Consider the following 19602-nt stretch of genomic DNA (forward strand, 5'->3'; position numbering starts at 1 on the left):
GTGAGGTCCTCAGAGACTTCTGGTTCTTTGTCTTCCTCTATAGTGTAGAGCACACTGGCTTAAGCTCACCTGGAAAATCCACCTAATAAATTCCCTGGCACCGCAGATGTGTAGGTGATGCTTTTTATTTTTCTTGCAGCCATTGTATTTATGGCTTTTGGTAGTTTACTATAGGCCTTGCCCTTTTCTTGGTTGTTTGAGGGAACTCTGTATAGACTACTATCAAATGAAAACATCAAAATACAAGAACTAGGAAAGAAGGCTGTTTTGCATTGTTAGGCTACACAGACAGAATCCTGCATTCTGGCACTTGTTTGAGGTAGACAAGCCCATTGTCCTTGAGGTCCATGAAGCAGTGAAGCCCCACTCTGGTGTGTGGAAATATTGCTAAGTTAGCAGAGAAGTGGGAGTGTGAGTAGTGCTTCTTGAGGTGTTTCTGGGACTTGCTTCCACCCTGCTTGCTGTCTGTGATGGCCAGAGATGTTTTTATTGAAAAGTTGACTGCTGCACTAATGTGCAGGCACTGGTGAGCTGGTAAGTACTGAGACTGCTTCTGGTGCACGTATTTTTAAGAACTGTTTTTCGTTAAAACCAGTAGGTGAGTAAAAGTAAGGAAGAAGTTGTCCCATTTTGCTGCCAAGCTGTTGAAATGAACAATTTTTCCCTTAGTGTGGTAATCATCAGAGACCTTGCCGTACTCTTTTCCTTATAAAATCTTAAGTTATATATATACCTACAGTTGTTGTGTCACCTACTGCCTCTGCAAAGCTGAGTGTTGACTGAAGGTATTCCCAGGAGACTGAAGGCAAAATAAAAATGCCAAATAATTGGTACCCCCGACTCTTAATTCAACATGTCTTGTGTTGCAGAACGCGAGTAAAATGAAAGCGAAGATCTTCAGAGAGCTGCATGCAAATTTTGACTGGTTGTGGTTTTGGAAGTAAAGGAACAAGGAGAGACTGGAAATGCTTTTTAAGCTATTCTATCAAATGTCATATCTCTGTTTTAATATTTCATGTGATGTGGCTTCTTTCAGATGATCAGCTGGATTATCTGAGATCAGAGAAAAGGGAGTGATACTACTCAGCTGCAGAAAATAGGAAGTACTGCAGGGTAGGGCACAGACACACTGACTGCAGAGCGTTGGCTCTCTGTAGAACTTGTTTCAATATACACATCTTACAGATAGCCAGTAAGAATTACTGAGGTGGAGGTATTTTATTTATAATCAATAAGTTTAAAAGAAACGTCAAAGAAGGTTTATACAACAGTATTTTAGAATTCTTCTCATGAAATTTGTTAGATAAGACCATTAGATGTTTGTTTTCTGGACAACTTTACTGTTTGTACGCTTACTCATTATAATGGAAAGACCTAATAAATTATGTATTCATGTTAAACAGCTTGCTTTTCAAACAAAGGAAATTGGCCACAACTCTAATTCCTTCTATTTTTATCTTTCTCTTAAAGGGCAATACTTTAAGGAAAATACTCCTATATCGCTACTTTAAAGGAGAATATGGAAGTGGTATGAATGGGCCTCTGTCTGCCAGCTACAGCAAAACTGCACAAGTGGGAGGTAAATCAACACAGATCATTTAAAGAGAACAAAATTAGCAGCACCATTTTTTGTAATAGGCACATTGGAAGTGCTCCAGGGATTCATTTGGTAAATAAATCAAACACGTTCTGTAACCAGTTAGAAGAGAGGTAGTATCAGACTTCTCCTATTTTTAAGTTGCACGCACTTGTCTCAGATGGCTGGTGTGCATTTGGTGGTACCGAAGTAGGGACTTTCCCCATGCCCCCCAATAAATCATTCGATTCAGTTCCAATTGGTAACACCATTTTAATTTGCCAGTAAATCCACATCCAGAAATTCAGGAAAGCGCAAAACATTTAAACAAAGATGTTGCTGTTTCTGGAAACTAAAAATTTTTTTAAAATTCCAGATCCTTTATTGATATATGAAAAAAATAAGGTATCAGGAAAAGCTTCTCACAAAGATACTCGTTAGGCAGTCGAACAGGTGTCCCTGAGAGGCTGCAGAATGTGTCAGTTCTTGTTACAACTTTACCAGACAAGACTCTTGACGAACCTGCTCTAACTACTGTGAGCAGGAAGTTTGAGTAGATGATCTCTGTAGGTCCATTATAACATAACTTTTTGTATGATTCTGTTATTGAAGCCACGGGGAGTTACTTTAGGGTGATTTCTAAGAAAAGCCAAAATAATGTGTATCATAGGAAATGAGGCAGAAGCTAGGTATAGAGCCAGGTCAAAATACTTGCTATTGCATTTTCAGCATATATTAAAGGCATACCCAGATTTGTGGGTATTTCCAAATGTTACCCAACTAATCCTCCTTGATTATTTCAGTGAAGACACTGGAAGCGTTTACAGTCTTAATATCCTGTACACTAAATTTTGCTCCCTGACAAACAGGAGAGTAAAGATTTACTATTTTTTTAGTTCCCTCTCTAAAGTGTGGTGTCTGTGTATGGCTTCATCACAAACAAAGTCTGAACCATTTTCATCAGTTTAATCAAAGCAGTACTGACTGATTAAAGCAGTACTATATTTTTCCTAATGAAGTAGATGCAGTTTACAGTTTGTATAAAAGTAAGTATAGCAGGAAAGACGATAATCTGTGATAATAAAAGATGGTTGATTTAATGAGCTAATACAATTTAACAAAATTCCTTAAAACCACACCTTTAATTTGGATCAACTCAAGTCTCTGTTCTTAAAGAATGTCATTGTTATGTTAATGGTCTAGGAGTTATATTGGCAAAAGCATTTAGCTAGAAGGTCATGCTGGTAACCAGAGTGGATTTACCGGTACACAATCTTTGCATAGATTAGGCCTGAGATTGAAAAGCAGATTTAAAAGTGGTCTCAGCGCACTTAGTGTATGCAGCGTTTAGCGTATGCAGCAGTGATATTAAAAAAGTGGACAAATCAGTGGACAAATCAGTGTCATTTCCAACTTCTTTATTGTCTGAATATCACGACAGAAAAATGTTTTGGGGTTTTGTTTTATTTCTTAATTCTTAGAGCCCAACATTGCAGTTTCACGCAAAAATCTTCTTTGTATCAAGGGGAATTTTGCCTCAAACAGAATTTCAAAATTAAATTTACTACATTGCTACTGTGTGCATAAGACAAATTATTATTACTAATAGATTCATTTTCATCTATTAGTAATAATAGAAATAGAATAGAATAATAGTGAAACAAACAAACATGAATGGTATGTATTTGTCTAATTTGCAGGTGGATTTTCAGGACAAGACTCAGATAAGTCTGCGGTAACCATGTTTGATATTCAGTGCCTTCTGGATAAAGAAGGTGCATCAGAACTAGTCATAGACGTTATAGTAAACACCAAAAATGACAGAATTTTCTCAGAAGGCATTTTGCTTGGTATTGCGTTGCTTGAAGGTGGAAATACACAAACACAGGTACTTATTTCATTTACTTACATATTGATTTTTAAATGCATGTAGTCTGGAGACAAATAAAAAGAACCTTTTTACCGTAAGTTCTGTGAAAACTTTGTCACTATAATATGTATCGCTATAATACAAATGTACATACGCCCTGTTATTATGCAGTATCTCATAGTGTAGACTCTTCAGTAGGAGAAAACATTTTTCAACTGTAGCTTTCTGTGTAGCACAGTGCTTCTATTAATCTGGTCTTTGCCATATGAGCATTATCTCCAGTTATTTCATATCTCTCTTTGTAAAATTAAAAATTACAATACTTTCAAGTTTATAATAGCAATAAAATTAAGTTATTTTCTGGAAACATTTAGGGACATTTATCAAAATCTCCAAAGAGAGAAAAACTGGCCGTTTGAGAAGACCAGTGTCCCAGTCCATAGAAGATAACTGCTTTAAACTACGAATTCTGGTTTTTGTGAATGATATCCCTCTCACCCAACTTTAGCCAAATAAGATGATTCTTTATTCTTACTCTATGATCAGCGGAGTTACCATAAGAGAGGAGAGATGGTATAAATCACTGCCTCCATTTCCCCATATCTCATCATTGCCTGTGAAGGGAGCCTAAATAACCAACTTATACCTCATTGCAAGACTATAAAAGTTAAATGAGAGGAATCCCATGATGTATCTTTATTCTGTAAAAAAGATAATATGATCTGTGAGCCTTAGAGAGTGTCCAGAAAATGTTAAAGAAGTGAGATTTTGTTGCAGCTTTCTAAAATGAATTGTTAGGGGCTGTAAAAGGCTTTTACTTTAAGATGGAGTTTGTAAACTGTTGAAAATGGTACTCAGCCTGCTTGACAGTAATACTAAGGGACTGGCCTTAATAACCTAAAATATCAATTCAAATTCCGTGTGAAGCACAAAAAATGTATATGATCTAAGCTATAATATTACACGTTAGATGTTTCATGCTTCCTCTTGCTGTTACATAACAACAATTACTTTTCACTATTATTCGTAGATGGAATATTATAACTCTAGAATGCCTGGAGAAATGGAGAGTGTCACAAAGTAATTTAACTTCATGTGTAATATTGTGACATTTTAAAGACTGCAAATAGCAGTGTTCACCATTTTATCCAAATTTTAAAATGTTATCATCAATCTTTGTTACCAGTCTTGTATATCACTTTGTGAAAGAACTGGTCAGGCAGTGACCAACATTTGTTCTGCGTAAGTGAAGTAATTATTCATCATTTCTTTCACAAAAAATAGTGTATTTTTGTATTTTTTCTTCCTTAGAAGATTGATATCTAAAGAATGTATTTTTTGCAGTATTCGACTTACCAGCAACTGAAGGAGCAAAAAAAGTCAGAAAAATTCTTTAAAGTCCTGTATGACCGCATGAAAGCTGCTCAGCAGGAGATACGATCAACAGTGACAGTGAACACTATTGATTTGGGGAGCAAAAAGAAAGATGATGATAGTGACCTAACCATATCTGTTCCCAAAAAGAGAGGTAAGGAGGCACCCATGTAAAAGAGGGGAGAAGTGCATTATATTCAAACTGCATGTACTGTTGCACCACTGATACTGCATCGATCAATAAGCTTTAATATTAATCATTGCTAATTTGCATCTTTTGCCTGTTTTTCTCTAAATTATAGGCCAACTCTTACAGGGAATTAGCTTTGATGAAATCAGTGAAGCTTTGCCAGTTTACACCAGTGGAAGATATAGAACCACATTTTTAGAGAAGCAGAAGTAGAGGCTGCTGCTAATGGAGCTATTTCACAAGAGCAAGCGCAGGAACTGATTTCCCACCCTGTGGTCCTTCCATTGTTCTCATCATTTATTGTATATGGGAGAGAAATAGTAGGGCTTTTTGTTTTAATGTTCTGTTTCACTCTGGTTTGTGGTTAATTTGGAACATGCTATCCCTGCATGAATGTTGCTTTGATATTCTTTGTAAGTTGCCTAGAGGTCTTCGAAAAGTTAGGCACCAACAAAGAAAAAATTGCATTCATTATTATTGTTTTCTTATTGTTTAATCAAACGAGGAGAAAGAGTTTCAAAAATGAAGGAAAATTATCTTTTTTTCAGTAAAGGATTCAACCCTGCATCTGAAAGAGGGTATGAAAGGACAGTTAACAGAAGCATCTTCTGCAACATCCAAGGCTTACTCCGTGTATAGAAGAGAAATGGACCCAGAAATAGATCTTATGGGCTCAGGAACAGATGCTGCAAATGCAGAAGAGAAGTCCACAGAAGAAGCAATCATGAGTCCTGCCATTGCAATCATGCAGCCAATATTGAGATTTCTTCAACTGCTGTGCGAGAACCACAACCGAGAGCTCCAGGTAAAGTGTTTTTGAGTTGAGCTCCAAAAGAAGTATTACAGGAACTGGAACTTCATAAGGAAGAAAAACACACCTGTGTCTGGCTCCTGTTACAGAATAGGGGTGTCTAAAATGTTGTTCTTCTTTTGGTCCAAGAGGTAAAATAACCCTTTTCAAGAATCACTTGCATGCTCTGGTTGAGCTCATGTTTATGTCCTCAGAATTGCTTGGGAACCGCAGCATAGCCACATGGAATTGAGAAGTGTCTAAATGACCCTGTTAGTACAGTTTCTGTACACAAATGGTGGATCACTTACCACAGGCTTGAAGACCACAGGAAGTTTCTGGGCAAAGTTTAGGTACTGCTCTTTTCCCTAGGTATTATGATTGAAGACTTTTAAGATGCTACGTGAGACCCTGCCCTCAGTTCCTCTGGTAGAAATTACTGTCCCCATAGCAACCTTTGCAAAATGAATTTTCTGCAAATATACCTCAGTGCCGTGTCCAGCAGCCTCCCTTAAAGCAGTGTTGGGGGTGGTTTGAGCTAAGCTACCATTCTGCGCTGACACTGCCAAGGAGCAGTCGTGATGTGCCACTATACTTGCTCAGCTGTGGGGCAACAAGATACCAAGAGAAGGGTCGTAATAGATGGATGGGGGCCGGTATGCAAGACATATATAAGACATTTAAGGCCAATGCAGATGTTTGCAAAGTTCACTTTCTTAAGCCCTCCTTTCTCTACTGATTTAATCAGATAATGGTTCTCAATTGCTGCACTGAGGATAATATATTTTCTACAGTGTAGTGTACTTCAGTACCTAAGGTGCGGTGGTCATATGGTCGTAAATTGGTCCCTTTAATATTTTCATGAAAAAGACTGGGTGTTTCACTTGACTCTAACTCTCTTGTTTTTGTGTTGGGTTTTTTTGATGTTCCTTTTCTCCATCCACCAGAATTTTTTAAGGCATCAGAACAATAAAACAAATTACAACCTTGTTTGTGAGACTCTTCAGTTTTTGGACTGTATCTGTGGAAGCACAACAGGCGGACTGGGCTTATTGGGGCTTTACATCAATGAGAGAAATGTGGCTCTTGTGAACCAGACGCTGGAAAGCTTGACTGAATACTGCCAAGGTCCATGCCATGAAAATCAGGTAGGGCTCAGATAACTTGTGGATGCAGAAGAATATACCTGAATGTATGGTATCTATGTACTTATCATAAATCTTAACATAAATTCACTTGTAATTGCTATGACTAGGCTTAACACGTTTCAAGCTTTCATAAGGCCTGAGCAATCCTTTTAAGTCAGAACTCTGTAGTCTCTTCCTGTAGTATTTCTGCTTACGTGGAGGGTTTCCAGTCCTTTTGGAGAGAGTTTAATGTCTTACGTCAGTGGGTCCATGGCTTAAACCTCACTTTGTGAGACTGGATTTCGAGTCACAGTTGTGGAAGTACATTGTATACATAATCTTGTTTTCTTCGTTTTCATACATTTTGCCTTTGCGGGTGTTTATATAGGTTGCTAACATTTACTTTCCTTAATTCACATAACTGCCACAAAGTTTAACTTACTATCCTGCTGTACTACCTATCAGCATCTTTAATTATGATATCAGTAGTGAAACAGATGAGACTAAAGATCATGCTTCTAATCTTCTGTGCCTTGCTTGATGCAGTCTTTTTAAGTCATATAGCTGTGACTTTTGGTAGATGTCTCTTTAGTGCCGTGCTGAGACAGTATAGAAAGGTAAAGAATGCAGTTACATGCTGCTGTATTTGATCTGAAGAGAACTGCAGTAAAGTTGTCACAGTGGATGAAATTTCAGAATTTCTAGTATGGATTAGCAATGGGAAAATTGCGGTGGGCGAAATTACAGAGGCAATCTATTCTTGATACTAGAAATAGCTGAAGAAATACATGCAGTTTTAATGCTACTTCATTAACATGCACAAATGAAGTGCAGAGTGCTTCAGTTGCCATTGCTGGTAATCAACAGCCTTTACTTAATACTTTAAAAACAAACAAACAAAAATCCTTTAGTGGACTAAATTTTAAACAGTGATATTTGATTTACTAATGGATAGGAAAAATGTCTGTAAAAAAAGAATAATTACAGGACTGGAAATGAAAAAAAACCAAAACCTGTATTTCAAGTTAACTTGTTGTCCAACACGTTTACTTGAGTAACATTGATAATGGAAGGGAATGATTAGTTACACTTAATTACTTAGACCTACCTGCTGGGAAGTCGCTCAGGATTTGAGTTATGCTTGTTTACATCAACTGCAGGTCTGATTCAGTGTATTTCAGAGGCAGATGCTCCACACTCTCATTTTCATTTTTTCCCCTCTCTCTCTTTCTGGAAAACTTTTCCTATCCTATTGTTCTATAAACCTGTTAGAAAAAAATACCATAGGCTTTTATAACTGGCGCCTATTTACAAGGCTTAGAAGGTCCAGGACTCCTGCTGTAAAAGCATTTGAGAAGTATCGTTGGTCATAATTACAGTTTTGAATTCCATGTCCAGAAATGTCCTTCTGTGCAGGACATGTCCAGATGCAAGTAGAAAACCTTAATCTTTGCAAACAATTCATGCTATAACAGTGATATTAATGCAGGTTGCTGAATGCAAATTAAGAATTTGAGTGTGCAAATTTGATGGTGCCTACCTTCAGGCATGTCTTTTATGTCTCTGCATGTGTGTTCAGCTGAATCTGGCAGTGCTCATGTGGGCTGCTGTCTCTAACTTGTGCCAGTTGGTGCCAAATCCTGCATGATTCACTGCAAGCACATTTTAGCTTGCACCACCTTTTTTCCAGTTGTGTACTTCACTACTGACAGTGTTGGGGTTAGTTCTGTACTACACAAGTCTCCTCCAGCACTCCTTGTAGCATGTTTTCAGACTACTCTGCTTTGGCTGGGAGGTTCGTTGCTGTTCCAAGTTCTGGGTCCTTGTTTTGGAAGTTTGCTGATGTGCATATTCTCTCTTGCCCTTCCTCTGCCCATCCTGTCTCCCTCTTTTCCCCCCTCCTTCCCTCCCTCTCTCCCCTCCCCCCGACTCCCTTCTCTTCTCTTATTTTGCAGACTTGCATAGCCACCCATGAATCTAATGGGATTGATATTATAATTGCACTCATCTTGAATGATATAAACCCTCTTGGCAAATACTGCATGGACTTGGTGCTTCAGCTAAAGGTACAGTAAATGTAAATTTGTTTATTTAAATTTGAGTAATAATAGAAGACATACCTATGCAAGAGCTCTAGGCAACCTGGCATTTACTTAATCTTACCATACCATAATATACTCAGCAGCCTTTGAAAACAAACGTTGCAAATGAATTCATCTCAGCTTCTGAATCCTTATCAGGCCCTCTACCACAGGCCTTTTGACCCACTGTTGTGTTTGGGAGTATGCCCTCAGCTTTTTTAAAAAAAATCCTATCAAACAGACACGATATAGCTAGCATGAAGAGTCTATATTGTGGACATAAAATCTCACGGGATTGATAAATAGCAACACTGTACAGACATGTAACAAGGCAGGCATTCTCTGTTTATACTGAACTCTTAAAAAATTACTTGAGAAGGAGATGTTGTGAAAAAAGATTAATATATCAGATGACCTGTAATGTCAAATAAAGTTGAAAACAAGGTTAAAGTAAATTGTATTTTATTTCGCTTCTCAGTGTCCTCTGAAGGGGAGGACAAAATGTAGAGTGGGAGGGCTTGTAATTTTGTTTTGTATTCTCTGGAGAGCTGGATAGGCCCGTAGATAAGTTTCTCTGGTCTGTGTGCCATTGTATGCAGCTATAGTGTGTGCCAAGTAGGGTAGAACTTGTCCAGGAGGAGCCTTGGGTTATTGCCTTTTCTTGCCTTCCAAAGGAAGTATTTCCATCGCAGATGGCCTATTTCCTCCCCAAAACCAGCAAATACTTCGTGGTAGCTGCATTGCATCATATTGGCAACATTATGGATGTCTAATAAAATAATTAATATAGCTATATATCATGTACAATGAAACATTGAATCAACAGTGCTTTACACATGATTTTAATAACTCTAATTACATTTTTGAATGGCACTGTATTTCAGGCCCCCTTCGAGCAAAACACTTAAGCAGACATTTAACTTTGAACATACAGACAGTTCTTTTGAAGTCCAAATTTCAGTCCCTGTAAAGACCTAGCTACAGTAACTCCAGTGCCATTTTGATTTGCCATTATCATGAAGCTGGCAAATGTTTGTAGAACATTTTTTCTATGTAATAAGCAAAAATGGCGTTTAGTGACATGGCTGCAAGGACCAGTTTGGCCTTGTTCATAGGAGACTATATATGCATTACTCTTACTTAAATAGCAAAAATTGTGATGAATGATACCAAAGGTTCAAACTGTGGAAGTGATCCTGATTTTACAGAATCACAGAGTCATTTGTGTTAGAAGGGACATCTTGAGGTCATCTAGTCCAGATGGAGACTGTACAACCTGTCTGGGCAACCTGTTCCAGTGTTTGATCACTCTCACAGTAAAGAAGTGTTTTCTTGTGTTTAGATGGAATTTCATGTGTGTTTTAATTTGTGTCCGTTGCCTCTCCCTCTCTCATTGGGCACTACTGAGAGGAGTCTGGCTCCCTCTTCTTCATTCCCTCCCATCAGGTATTTACGCACATTGATAAGATCCCCCTTCTCGAGGCTGAACAGTCCCAGCTCTCAGCCGCTCCGTATATGAAAAATGCTCCATTCCCTTAATCATCTTTTTGGCTTTTTGCTGGACTCATTCCAAGTAAGTCCATATCTTTCTCGTACTGGGGAGCCCAGAACTGGACACAGTGCTTGGCCAGATGTGATGTCAAGAATTAGATCCAAATCAAGAAGTTACTGGTTTTTATTTTGAGTGGCAACACATCCAAATAATATAGGACTGAGTTTACCAGGTAATGTCTAACATTGACCATCTGTCAGTGTTCGTAGGCAACTCTGAAGTTGCAAATACATAAATTTTGCAGTGGAAATACAGAATGCAAAGTATATAGGCCCACACACTTACACACACAAACAAGCTCAGACACTGTTTTCAGGGAACATTATATGTTGAACTCATACCCCCCAACCAAAGCAAAGGCAATGCAGAATTGTATTTTCCCATGTCATCTTAATTTAGCTTGTTTTGCACATAGTTTGTGATGTGGTATTTAATTACATCTTCATGTATTATATTTTCCACTGGACTCCTGAATCATTTAGTGAGCAGGGTAGACGCTGTTCATTGAGCGCACAGATGGCCAATGTTCTGTTCTGCCTCTTGTTATTTTGAGTACGACCCTCTGGCCTTCCTTACTGACTAGTATTGAAGCCCTGGCACACAGTATGACCTCAATATCTGCCACTCTGTATAGTGGCAGGGTGAAGAGACGTTATTAGTCTAAGGGTAGAGAGTGTCTAATACGAGTGTCTTTTTGGCTTTTCTCATAGCACCTTACTCTGCTGTATCTAGTTGCTTCACACATTAATTTATTTTTCCAAAATTCTTATGAGGAGATGAGATGGGAACCCAGGTAAAGAGAAATAAAGGCCAGAAGTACTTTGGGCTGTCCTGTTTGTAGTGCCTGGGAACTGATCTTTTGCAGTGCTAATGTGTTGTGAAGAACTTTATATTGTATGTTCCAAGTAATGGACCTCTTTTCCTCATTGATATCTGGGAATGGAAATCATATCCTAGGGTCTCAAAGCATGCAGAGAATGAAGAGCAACTAGTCAAATGAGCGTCTCAACGTCAGGTACAAGTGATCAGAGGAAAAAAAAATGGAGGATGTGCCTGCCTGCTGTAATTCTAGGCTATGGCATGCCACTTTTGCTGAGTCAGTAGCAAGAAGCCGGCTGTTGATGACACAAAGTCCTATCCACCCTCTACCTTTCCTCACTGCAGCAGGCTTCTCTCCATCCCCAGGGTTGTCTGCACTAGGAAAAGGCTTCAAAGTCCTCCTCACCCATGAGTGAGTAGACTGGTGCCTTACTCCACTGTTTCCTTCCCTTCCTTCTCAAGCTACCTGGCAGCCTGTCTTGTCCCCTTCCCTCCTCCTCAGTTTGAGATCCTACCAATGCTACCACAACTGACTTGGTCACCATTGTAAGGGAAACTGCAGCAGAAGAAGAAACATCCGGTTCTTCAGAGCAGCACCCTGTTAAGAGTCTTAATCAAAATGCTGTCCTTTCCCTCCACCTGGTCTCATTCACTGTGCACGTTAAACTTCTGCAATGTAGGTTGCAAGGTAAAGAGTCTGACTAGACCTTTCCAATGGATGGTCCTGATTTGATTTTGGAGCAAAAGGAAAGGGGAGCTATGGAAAAATTCATATGGAGTCCCGTTCTCCTTCAGCCAGGCCCAGTCTGCGCTTTTCTTCTCATCTGTTGTTCTTTGTCCTGATCTCATTCTTGGCTTGGCAAGCCCAGGCTCCTCTCTCCTGGCTTCTCAACTTCCAGTCTCTTCTCCAGAAGGTCCTAGTTCCCCTGTCATGTATAAATCCTCATTCTATTAATCTACCCTCCTTCCATCTACCCCTTCCTTCTGCAGCTGACTTCTCATCCTGCAGTCCTCCAGTTGAAGATGTTCAAACCTCAGCTTGACACAGCCCTGAGCAACCTGCTTTGAGCAGGGGGTGGGACTGCTGAAAGATCAGTCCAGAGGAGAGCCTCAAAGGCGTGATTTTGTGGTCCAGCCTGCATGCTTTTGTGATTCTGTGCCTACCAACAAGAAACTCTGTGGGCTTTTAGCTGTGCAACTAGCAAGTTTCTACAGTATAGTATTCAAATTGTAATTTAATAAATGCTTATGAGTTGGACAAATTTGGCTGGGTTTCCCTGGGGACTACAACTTGCATGATTGTGTTATCTTGGCCTCTAGTGCTGCAGATTTTCAGCTCTGCTATCAAAATTCGGAGAAACAGAGGCTGCTTAAAACAGAAGTTGCTTGAACACGCCGAAAAGAACATCTTTCTTTTTGCCTCAGTCCCAAAAGCAGCTGAGCCCTTTTCCTCCGAAACTGCCCATACTAATTGTCTGAGGCACACCCTCGCTGTGAGAAATTTCAGTTTGAATTGCTGACGTCTGGCAATAAGCAGCTGAGAATGAAGTTGTATGACGGTTCAGAGTTTTACTGGCCCCTACCTGTATCAGGGGACTGCGGTCTACTTCCAAGTATTCACACAGCTTGGTCTGTAATGGGGGATGATGAGAGGATGCTGTGGCAGGTGAACTAAGGCAGCCACGCTCTGCCAGAAAGCAGTCAAACCTCCAAAACCATTTCTCCTCTCCTGTTCACAACAACTGATTTAACTGGAAGTAAGACAGGTCTCTGAAGTTCAAGGCACTACTGGGTTACTGCTGCTAATGCTCATGCTATTTAATCCTTGGGACAGGTCTCGGTGAAAAGCAGCCAGTTGACAAAGTAAAGAATATCTTTATACGTTCCCCCAGGAATATTTGGTAGTGAAACAAAATTCCAGGAATGTACGAAAACAGTTTATTTTATAGCCTTTCAGATAATAACCAGTCGGGCTTTATAAAAACCAAAAGGGAAGGAGACCCGCCTGAATGATGAAACCTTTCGTGTAATACGTTTTGTAACTACCTCTGTTGAGTATTGTTTTAACAGAAAGCCATGGCAAAAATTGGTAGGTGGGCAATAAGAAAAGGAGATGGGATTTCATTTCTTGTGCACAGTATAGAACAAGGCTCTGTATTTAAGTCGAATATTTTTCAATATTTAAAATTCTTCTTCGAATATAGCGTGCAGGGTTAGTTAGCCTTACAGTACACTGACATTAAAATGGGAGAAAAACCCTATTAAATATGTCAGTAAAATGAAAGATGTGAGTAGTTTAAAATCTTATCTGCTAAAAAAGTGGTCCTCGTAATCTCAATTAAAACAAATGCAAGGGTTGTTAATCCATGAAATAGATTTTTAAATTTGCATTAACTTGGTCTTGTATCTCTAGAACAATGCCTCCAAGCTTTTGCTGGCTATTATGGAAAGCAGGCACGACAGTGAGAATGCAGAAAGAATCCTTTTCAACATGAGACCAAGGGAACTGGTGAGAAAACTTCTGAATATTCATAAATCTTTTGGCTGAAAAAAAATCTGACATTAAAACATTTTTAAAATGATCTGCATCTAAGCTGAAAAGTGTTGGCAGCATATAGTGATACAATGTATCAGGATAGTACTAATTCACAAAAAGTACTTTAAAAGGATCAAGCGTGCAGGATTTCAGTCTTCACAACTTCATTATTTTTATCCGTTCCAAGTACTTTTCTGTAATTGTTTCCGAACTAAATTATCGTACTCTGGTAGACTGTCTTCAAGTACACTTTGTCAGGGGCTGGGAAATTAAGATTGTACAGTTTGTGAAACAGTGCTAACAGAAGTGTGTGTGTAGACATATACATATTATATGTATGTATGTTGTATGTTATATATATATATGTCTCGTGAGCAAACAGACAGAGTTACAAGCAGTTGTTGCTGTATTTTGGGACAACTGTGATACTTATGTAGGTCTCCAGGAATTTTAAATAGATTGTAAGTCTGGAGAAGGTCCAATGCAATTGACCATGTAACAGCAGTGACTGAAAAACCTGTTTTGTGGGGAGATCTGTGGCCATCAGCCCCTGCACTTGGACAGAGCCCCGTGGCCTCCTGGTTTCGGGGAGTCATCGCCGTGGTGGCGTGTCAGCATGACGAGGCTGTCCCTAGGGTAAACCGCAGGATGGGGCCCTGCGTGGGGAATGTAGGATGTCCTCCCCCATTGGTCCTGAAGAGGCTTTTGAATATTTTGGAATTTTTTTCTGTTAAACTGTGTGGAGAACGCTGAGTGACGTTGCAGCCAGCTCTAGCCAGAGAGAGATCATGGCTGCACTCTTGAGTGCTGCAAGACTCTGCCTGTGGTATCTGTAGATCTGTCTTTAAAAGCATTTGTGAAAATACCTGTTCAGAAAGGCTCAGCATCCCTGTTCTTTTCTCGTGGTTGCAGAAATTCTCCTGATGAGAAATGTAGCGGTTTGGAGCTTCATAAATACTTAAAGCTGCTTGTTATTCAGAAAGTGTTTCTCAGACTGCTCGCTCTTCTTGCAGGACTGCAGGGCACCCATCCAGGCTTGAGCTGAACAAAGCGAGCATGTCCAAACACAGTGTTTGGTGCTTTTTCCCCGCGAATGACAGTTATTTCATCTCTCCTTGATTGGGTTTGTGTTACAGGTGGATGTGATGAAGAATGCATATAACCAAGGCCTCGAATGTGACCATGAGGAGGAGAATGGAGATGATGGCATCTCCCCAAAAGATGTTGGCCATAATATCTATATTTTGGCACATCAGGTATGTCTTATTTGTTGTGTGACTGCTTCCAGAAAAGCGTTACGTGGTTAAACTCCACACAAAACCTATATGATCAAAAAGGGAAGTTTTCCCTTCTTGTGATTTCTGGCTCATGTTTCTGTACAACATGACTTTATCTGGAAAGTTGCTGAGAGCAGGACAAGTAAGCAGTCTCACTGTATGAGTAGGCACTCTACGGGGTTTGGTAGGCTCATGAAATAACGATGTAGAGCAAAGCAGTTAAGCGTCCACTTAGCTTTGTCTTCTTTTAACATTAACAGCTCATTTATATCAATCTAATCATAAATCACGTTATCATTACTGGTGTATTTTAAATAGTAGCTTCAGTTGTGATACCAAGTGAACTTGAATTGAGAAGATTCCTGTTATTTTAGATACATTAGTTAGCCAATAAGAACAATTGGGCCTTTTTACTGTTTTCTCCTTTCAAATTATGTTGTAGTGCCCTCAAGCTTTTTCTGATCACTTTTGCTTCTCTACTGGTAAAGGTAGAATGTACACTGAAGGTTTTTTTTTAATGGGATATTAATTCTTCAGAGCAGTTGGTATCAAAAATAGTTTATCTTTCAATTATGTTAAGAGTATTGAAAAGATTTTTTTAAATTAAAAAAGTAAAGACCACATATTTCTTGATTATATCATAAATGATAGCGTTTGGTATTTCATATAAGGACCAAAGTTTTAAAAAATGTTTTTACTAAGTAAGAAGAAATAAACAGATGGGAATAGGGAGTGTTCTACATTCATTATGCTTATTAAATGTTGTTAGGAATTGTATACTCAATGGAAAAAGAAAAGAAAGCGATCTATAGTTACACTAATATTATGCAATGTTTCTTTCAAGCAAGGAATGCAAAAACAGTTACTGAGTTATGCTCGTGTGCTTGCAGCACCTTTAAATAAGTAAGTCTTGTGTTGTTGTTGTTGTTGTGGTTGACCATGTTCTACTCTTGTGCTTTATGTAGGACTGTACCTAAGATACCAATCGAAGATGATAGAATTTTTAGAAAACATCTGTAGCTCCTTACCTTATATGACTATTTACTCCTTGTATGAATGCTTATAATGAAAATTTAAATGCCTGCCAAATCGAAATGTTGGTATTTTATGTCTTCTGCCTACAGTTTGTGTTAAGTGACTTAACAGGGTTTGTGACAACAGAAGATAAGTTTTGGGGTGTAGAATGTTGGCCTAAAACTATGTATGAAGTGACTGCTGGGATCATTTTACAGAAGAGGTCGCTACCAAGGGTACACTAGCTAGCTAAGGTGTAGATTAAGCTCTGTCCCTACATGCATATTCAGGGTGCTGGGGAGGTGCATAACGCCACTCCACAGCTATTCCAAATGCCTGATCCGTAGTTGGCATTATGGTTGCATAAGGCTGGATATTTTTACAGCAATTTACTGAGCTCCTTCCTGTTCTGTAGAATTAAATGGTATGATTGGCTCTGTATGCTGTAAAAATATCCATCTTTTTACAAAAAAAAAAAAGACTGTTTTCCTCTTCTTGCATTTCTGTGACACAGTACATGTGTCTGCTTACAATAGCTTTGCACCCATGTCAAGCCCCATATCAAAACAAAGCAATGGAAGGGCAGGCAATCTGGGGCCTTTCTCTCTCCTCCGCTAATGAAAAGAGATGATTCTTGGCACAGGACTTGCTGATCTTTGACCCCAAACTCTTTCCATGTGTGCCCTTTCGCTCACCCTGGGATGGGCAGGATACGAGCGTGGTCCCTCCTCAGTAAGGCCATTGTTGCCGGGTTCCTTTGCCGGCTCCACTCTCCAAACACCCTCTTATGCTTTGCTATGTTGAAGTGCCTTTTTGGTGGCTGGTCCTTCCACTCGGTTTAGCTGACCTGGTTTACATAATATTTCTTTGTTATGCTCCTTACAGTTTCACAGTTCATCTGATTTATTTTTTTCTACAACCAGTGTGGCTCTTCAGTCACTTTCCTGACACTTTCTTGTGACCGCTTGCTCTAGTTACAGCTTGTTGGTCCCTCTGTAATAGCAGAATAAAGACCAAGAGTTCCTCTTTTTGCTGTTACAGCCCTCAAACACAGACAGTTTATTTTGGGGAGCTTAGACTTTCAGTTTTTGTCGTTGCACTCTTCAGGGCAGTGGTGGGTTCTGCATTTTGCCACCACTACATCCTTCCTTGCCCTTCCTGTGGTTGATTTTACCAGAAGCAAAAGGCATTCTTGTAAATGTTTGACCCACAGTGCATAGAAAGTTACAAATATGTCACAACCAAGGCTGAGATTTCTGTTACTAAATCTCCTTTACAGCCTTCCAACCCCTACCCCAAATGCATATGCAGGCACATGTATGCAAGTACATGTGCACGCAGTACACCTCTCTCACACACACACACACACACAAATATGTACATCACACACACACACACACAGAGGTGCATGGGCACAGCAGCCTGGGACATGCCATGACATGACAGTTATCACGTCTCTTCCACATGTTTCTCTGTCCCCTCTTTTCTTTCCTTTATTTCTTCATTCTCCTCCAGCCTGCCACGTGCTATAGCTGTGCTGCTTCCCCTGCGCTGACTCGAGGCTGTCTGGACGCTGCTGCTCCTCACTTTTCCCATTCCATGTATCATGAGCAGAGAGGAGAAGGGAGCGCCACCGAGAGAAAGCAGAACTGTCTTGTCCATGAGGAACTATTCTGAGCTGCACCCCTACTCTGCAGCCTGGCTTTGGGGTAGGGGCTCCTTCCAGACATAGCTCTTCCACAGCTGCTTGTGGAGGAGTGACACAAACTGGTGCTTGAGGTCACATCCTGGAAAAATAAGCCTATTATTGCTAGATAGAGAGCATTCACAGTTCTCTTGAAAATCCATGGAGAACATTCTGTTTTCTTTGTCTTGTTCAAATGTCATGCTCAGAGCCAAGCCTTGAACTTGACATTGCTAATTTCTTACTGTAGTCTCAGGTGAATGCCAGTGGTGTGTTATGGATAGTTCCATCAGCTCTTACACCTCTTTTTTTCCGCCTCAGTCAAAAGAAATCAGTGTGGTATTTTTATTGCTGTCCTTTTAAAAGATCCTGTTAAAGCAGGCTACACTTTGTTTTGCAAAGTTAGTAAGGATGTCCCCAAAGAGACTTCATCTTGATGTGATGTCTCTGTAGAGATTACAAAAGCTTTTGACATAGTAGCACAAAAAAGTTTAATACTTACTCACTTCTTATGTGCAGAAGCATTAGTGTAGGAGAATCACATTTTTAAATAGCTACCCAAAAAAAAAGAAATCATAAAAGGCTAAAGAAATCCTCTGGCTTTTCAGGTGACTGCTTGAGCTTGCTACCTGTTAGTTATAACAAAGTATTTCAGTAGTCTGTAAACCAAAAAAAGCTTTCTTGGAGTTAGTAGTATTTCTGTGAGGTTCATGATCCCTTTACATTTACTATGAAATAAGATAAAGCACTGGTTATAACCACAGGCTCCTGTAGTTTGCATGCATGTATATATGTGCTTCTGTTAACAGAAAATACTTTGGAGTGTTTCTCTGTGTTTTTCAGCTAGATGCAAACTGTCTAAATCAGGCATGAAGCCCAAGCTAATACGCTGTACCTTTCAGCAGGGGCTTTATTCATGAGGCTCAGAAGAACGTGAAATAACTACATAGCTTCTAGTCAGCTTGCAGCATGGGAAGAATGCACTTTCATCTGCCTGTAGAGCTCTGTAGACATGTCCTTGATCTAGAAGGATGTGAGTAGGTAGGCAGTAGGGAAGCAAATTGTAGTATTGTAACAAAATTTTCAAATTTTCAATGCCTTGTGACTTCCTCCATCTGGTTCCCAAAGCTGTTGCAGGACTATAGAGGTACTGACCTAGTGTGTCACCTCTTTTGTGATGCATGTTCTGAGGCTCTCAGACAAGCAAAATGTTTGCTTAAATGCTCAATTTTAAGCATGTGCTTAAATGCCTTGCTGGAGAGGGAGTGTAGGTCTTGGAATTCCACAATATCTTTGTAACCTCCAAGTAAATAGAAGAGGTTTTTATGAGGTTGAGCTAAAAATTTATTTAAATCCCAACGGAGTTCCAGAACTACTTATATTTATATAATTTCCTGGTGGCACCAAGGCTTAATGAAAAGTCATTTCCTCCACCCCATAACGTGAGAAGAAATTAACACTGCTTGATATCAATGCAGGTATACAGTGTAAACGAACAGAAGCTTGAACCAGGCTATCTTCTGATAGACTAACACAGTTGGAAGTGTTCTTCCATTGGTAAGTTCTTAAAATAAACCGGGGGAAAAGAGGTAGGATTTGCTGAGAATTGTAAGGTTCTTGCTGCAGGTACTACTAAGCATACTGTAGCAATTGGATGTCATGAGTAAGTCATACTCGTCCTCTCTAATTTTAAACGGACTGAGCAAAATAAG

The 19602-nt window shown here is 39.5% G+C and overlaps 1 protein-coding gene across 1 annotated transcript; it reads left to right on the forward strand.

The window, feature by feature from the left end:
• Positions 1-1470: 1470 nt before the first annotated feature.
• LOC104081497 (inositol 1,4,5-trisphosphate receptor type 2-like) lies at positions 1471-15171 on the forward strand (the record flags this gene model as incomplete). The annotated part of the gene is made up of 8 exons (XM_009584270.1): positions 1471-1579; positions 3277-3464; positions 4791-4974; positions 5559-5815; positions 6748-6948; positions 8883-8993; positions 13793-13888; positions 15052-15171. Coding segments are annotated over 8 exons (1266 nt in total), but the record flags the coding sequence as incomplete, so codon positions are not given.
• Between the last annotated feature and the right edge of the window lie 4431 nt (positions 15172-19602).

The sequence above is a fragment of the Fulmarus glacialis genome, unplaced genomic scaffold (genome assembly GCF_000690835.1).
Source record: "Fulmarus glacialis isolate BGI_N327 unplaced genomic scaffold, ASM69083v1 scaffold26248, whole genome shotgun sequence".
Lineage (NCBI taxonomy): Eukaryota > Metazoa > Chordata > Aves > Procellariiformes > Procellariidae > Fulmarus > Fulmarus glacialis.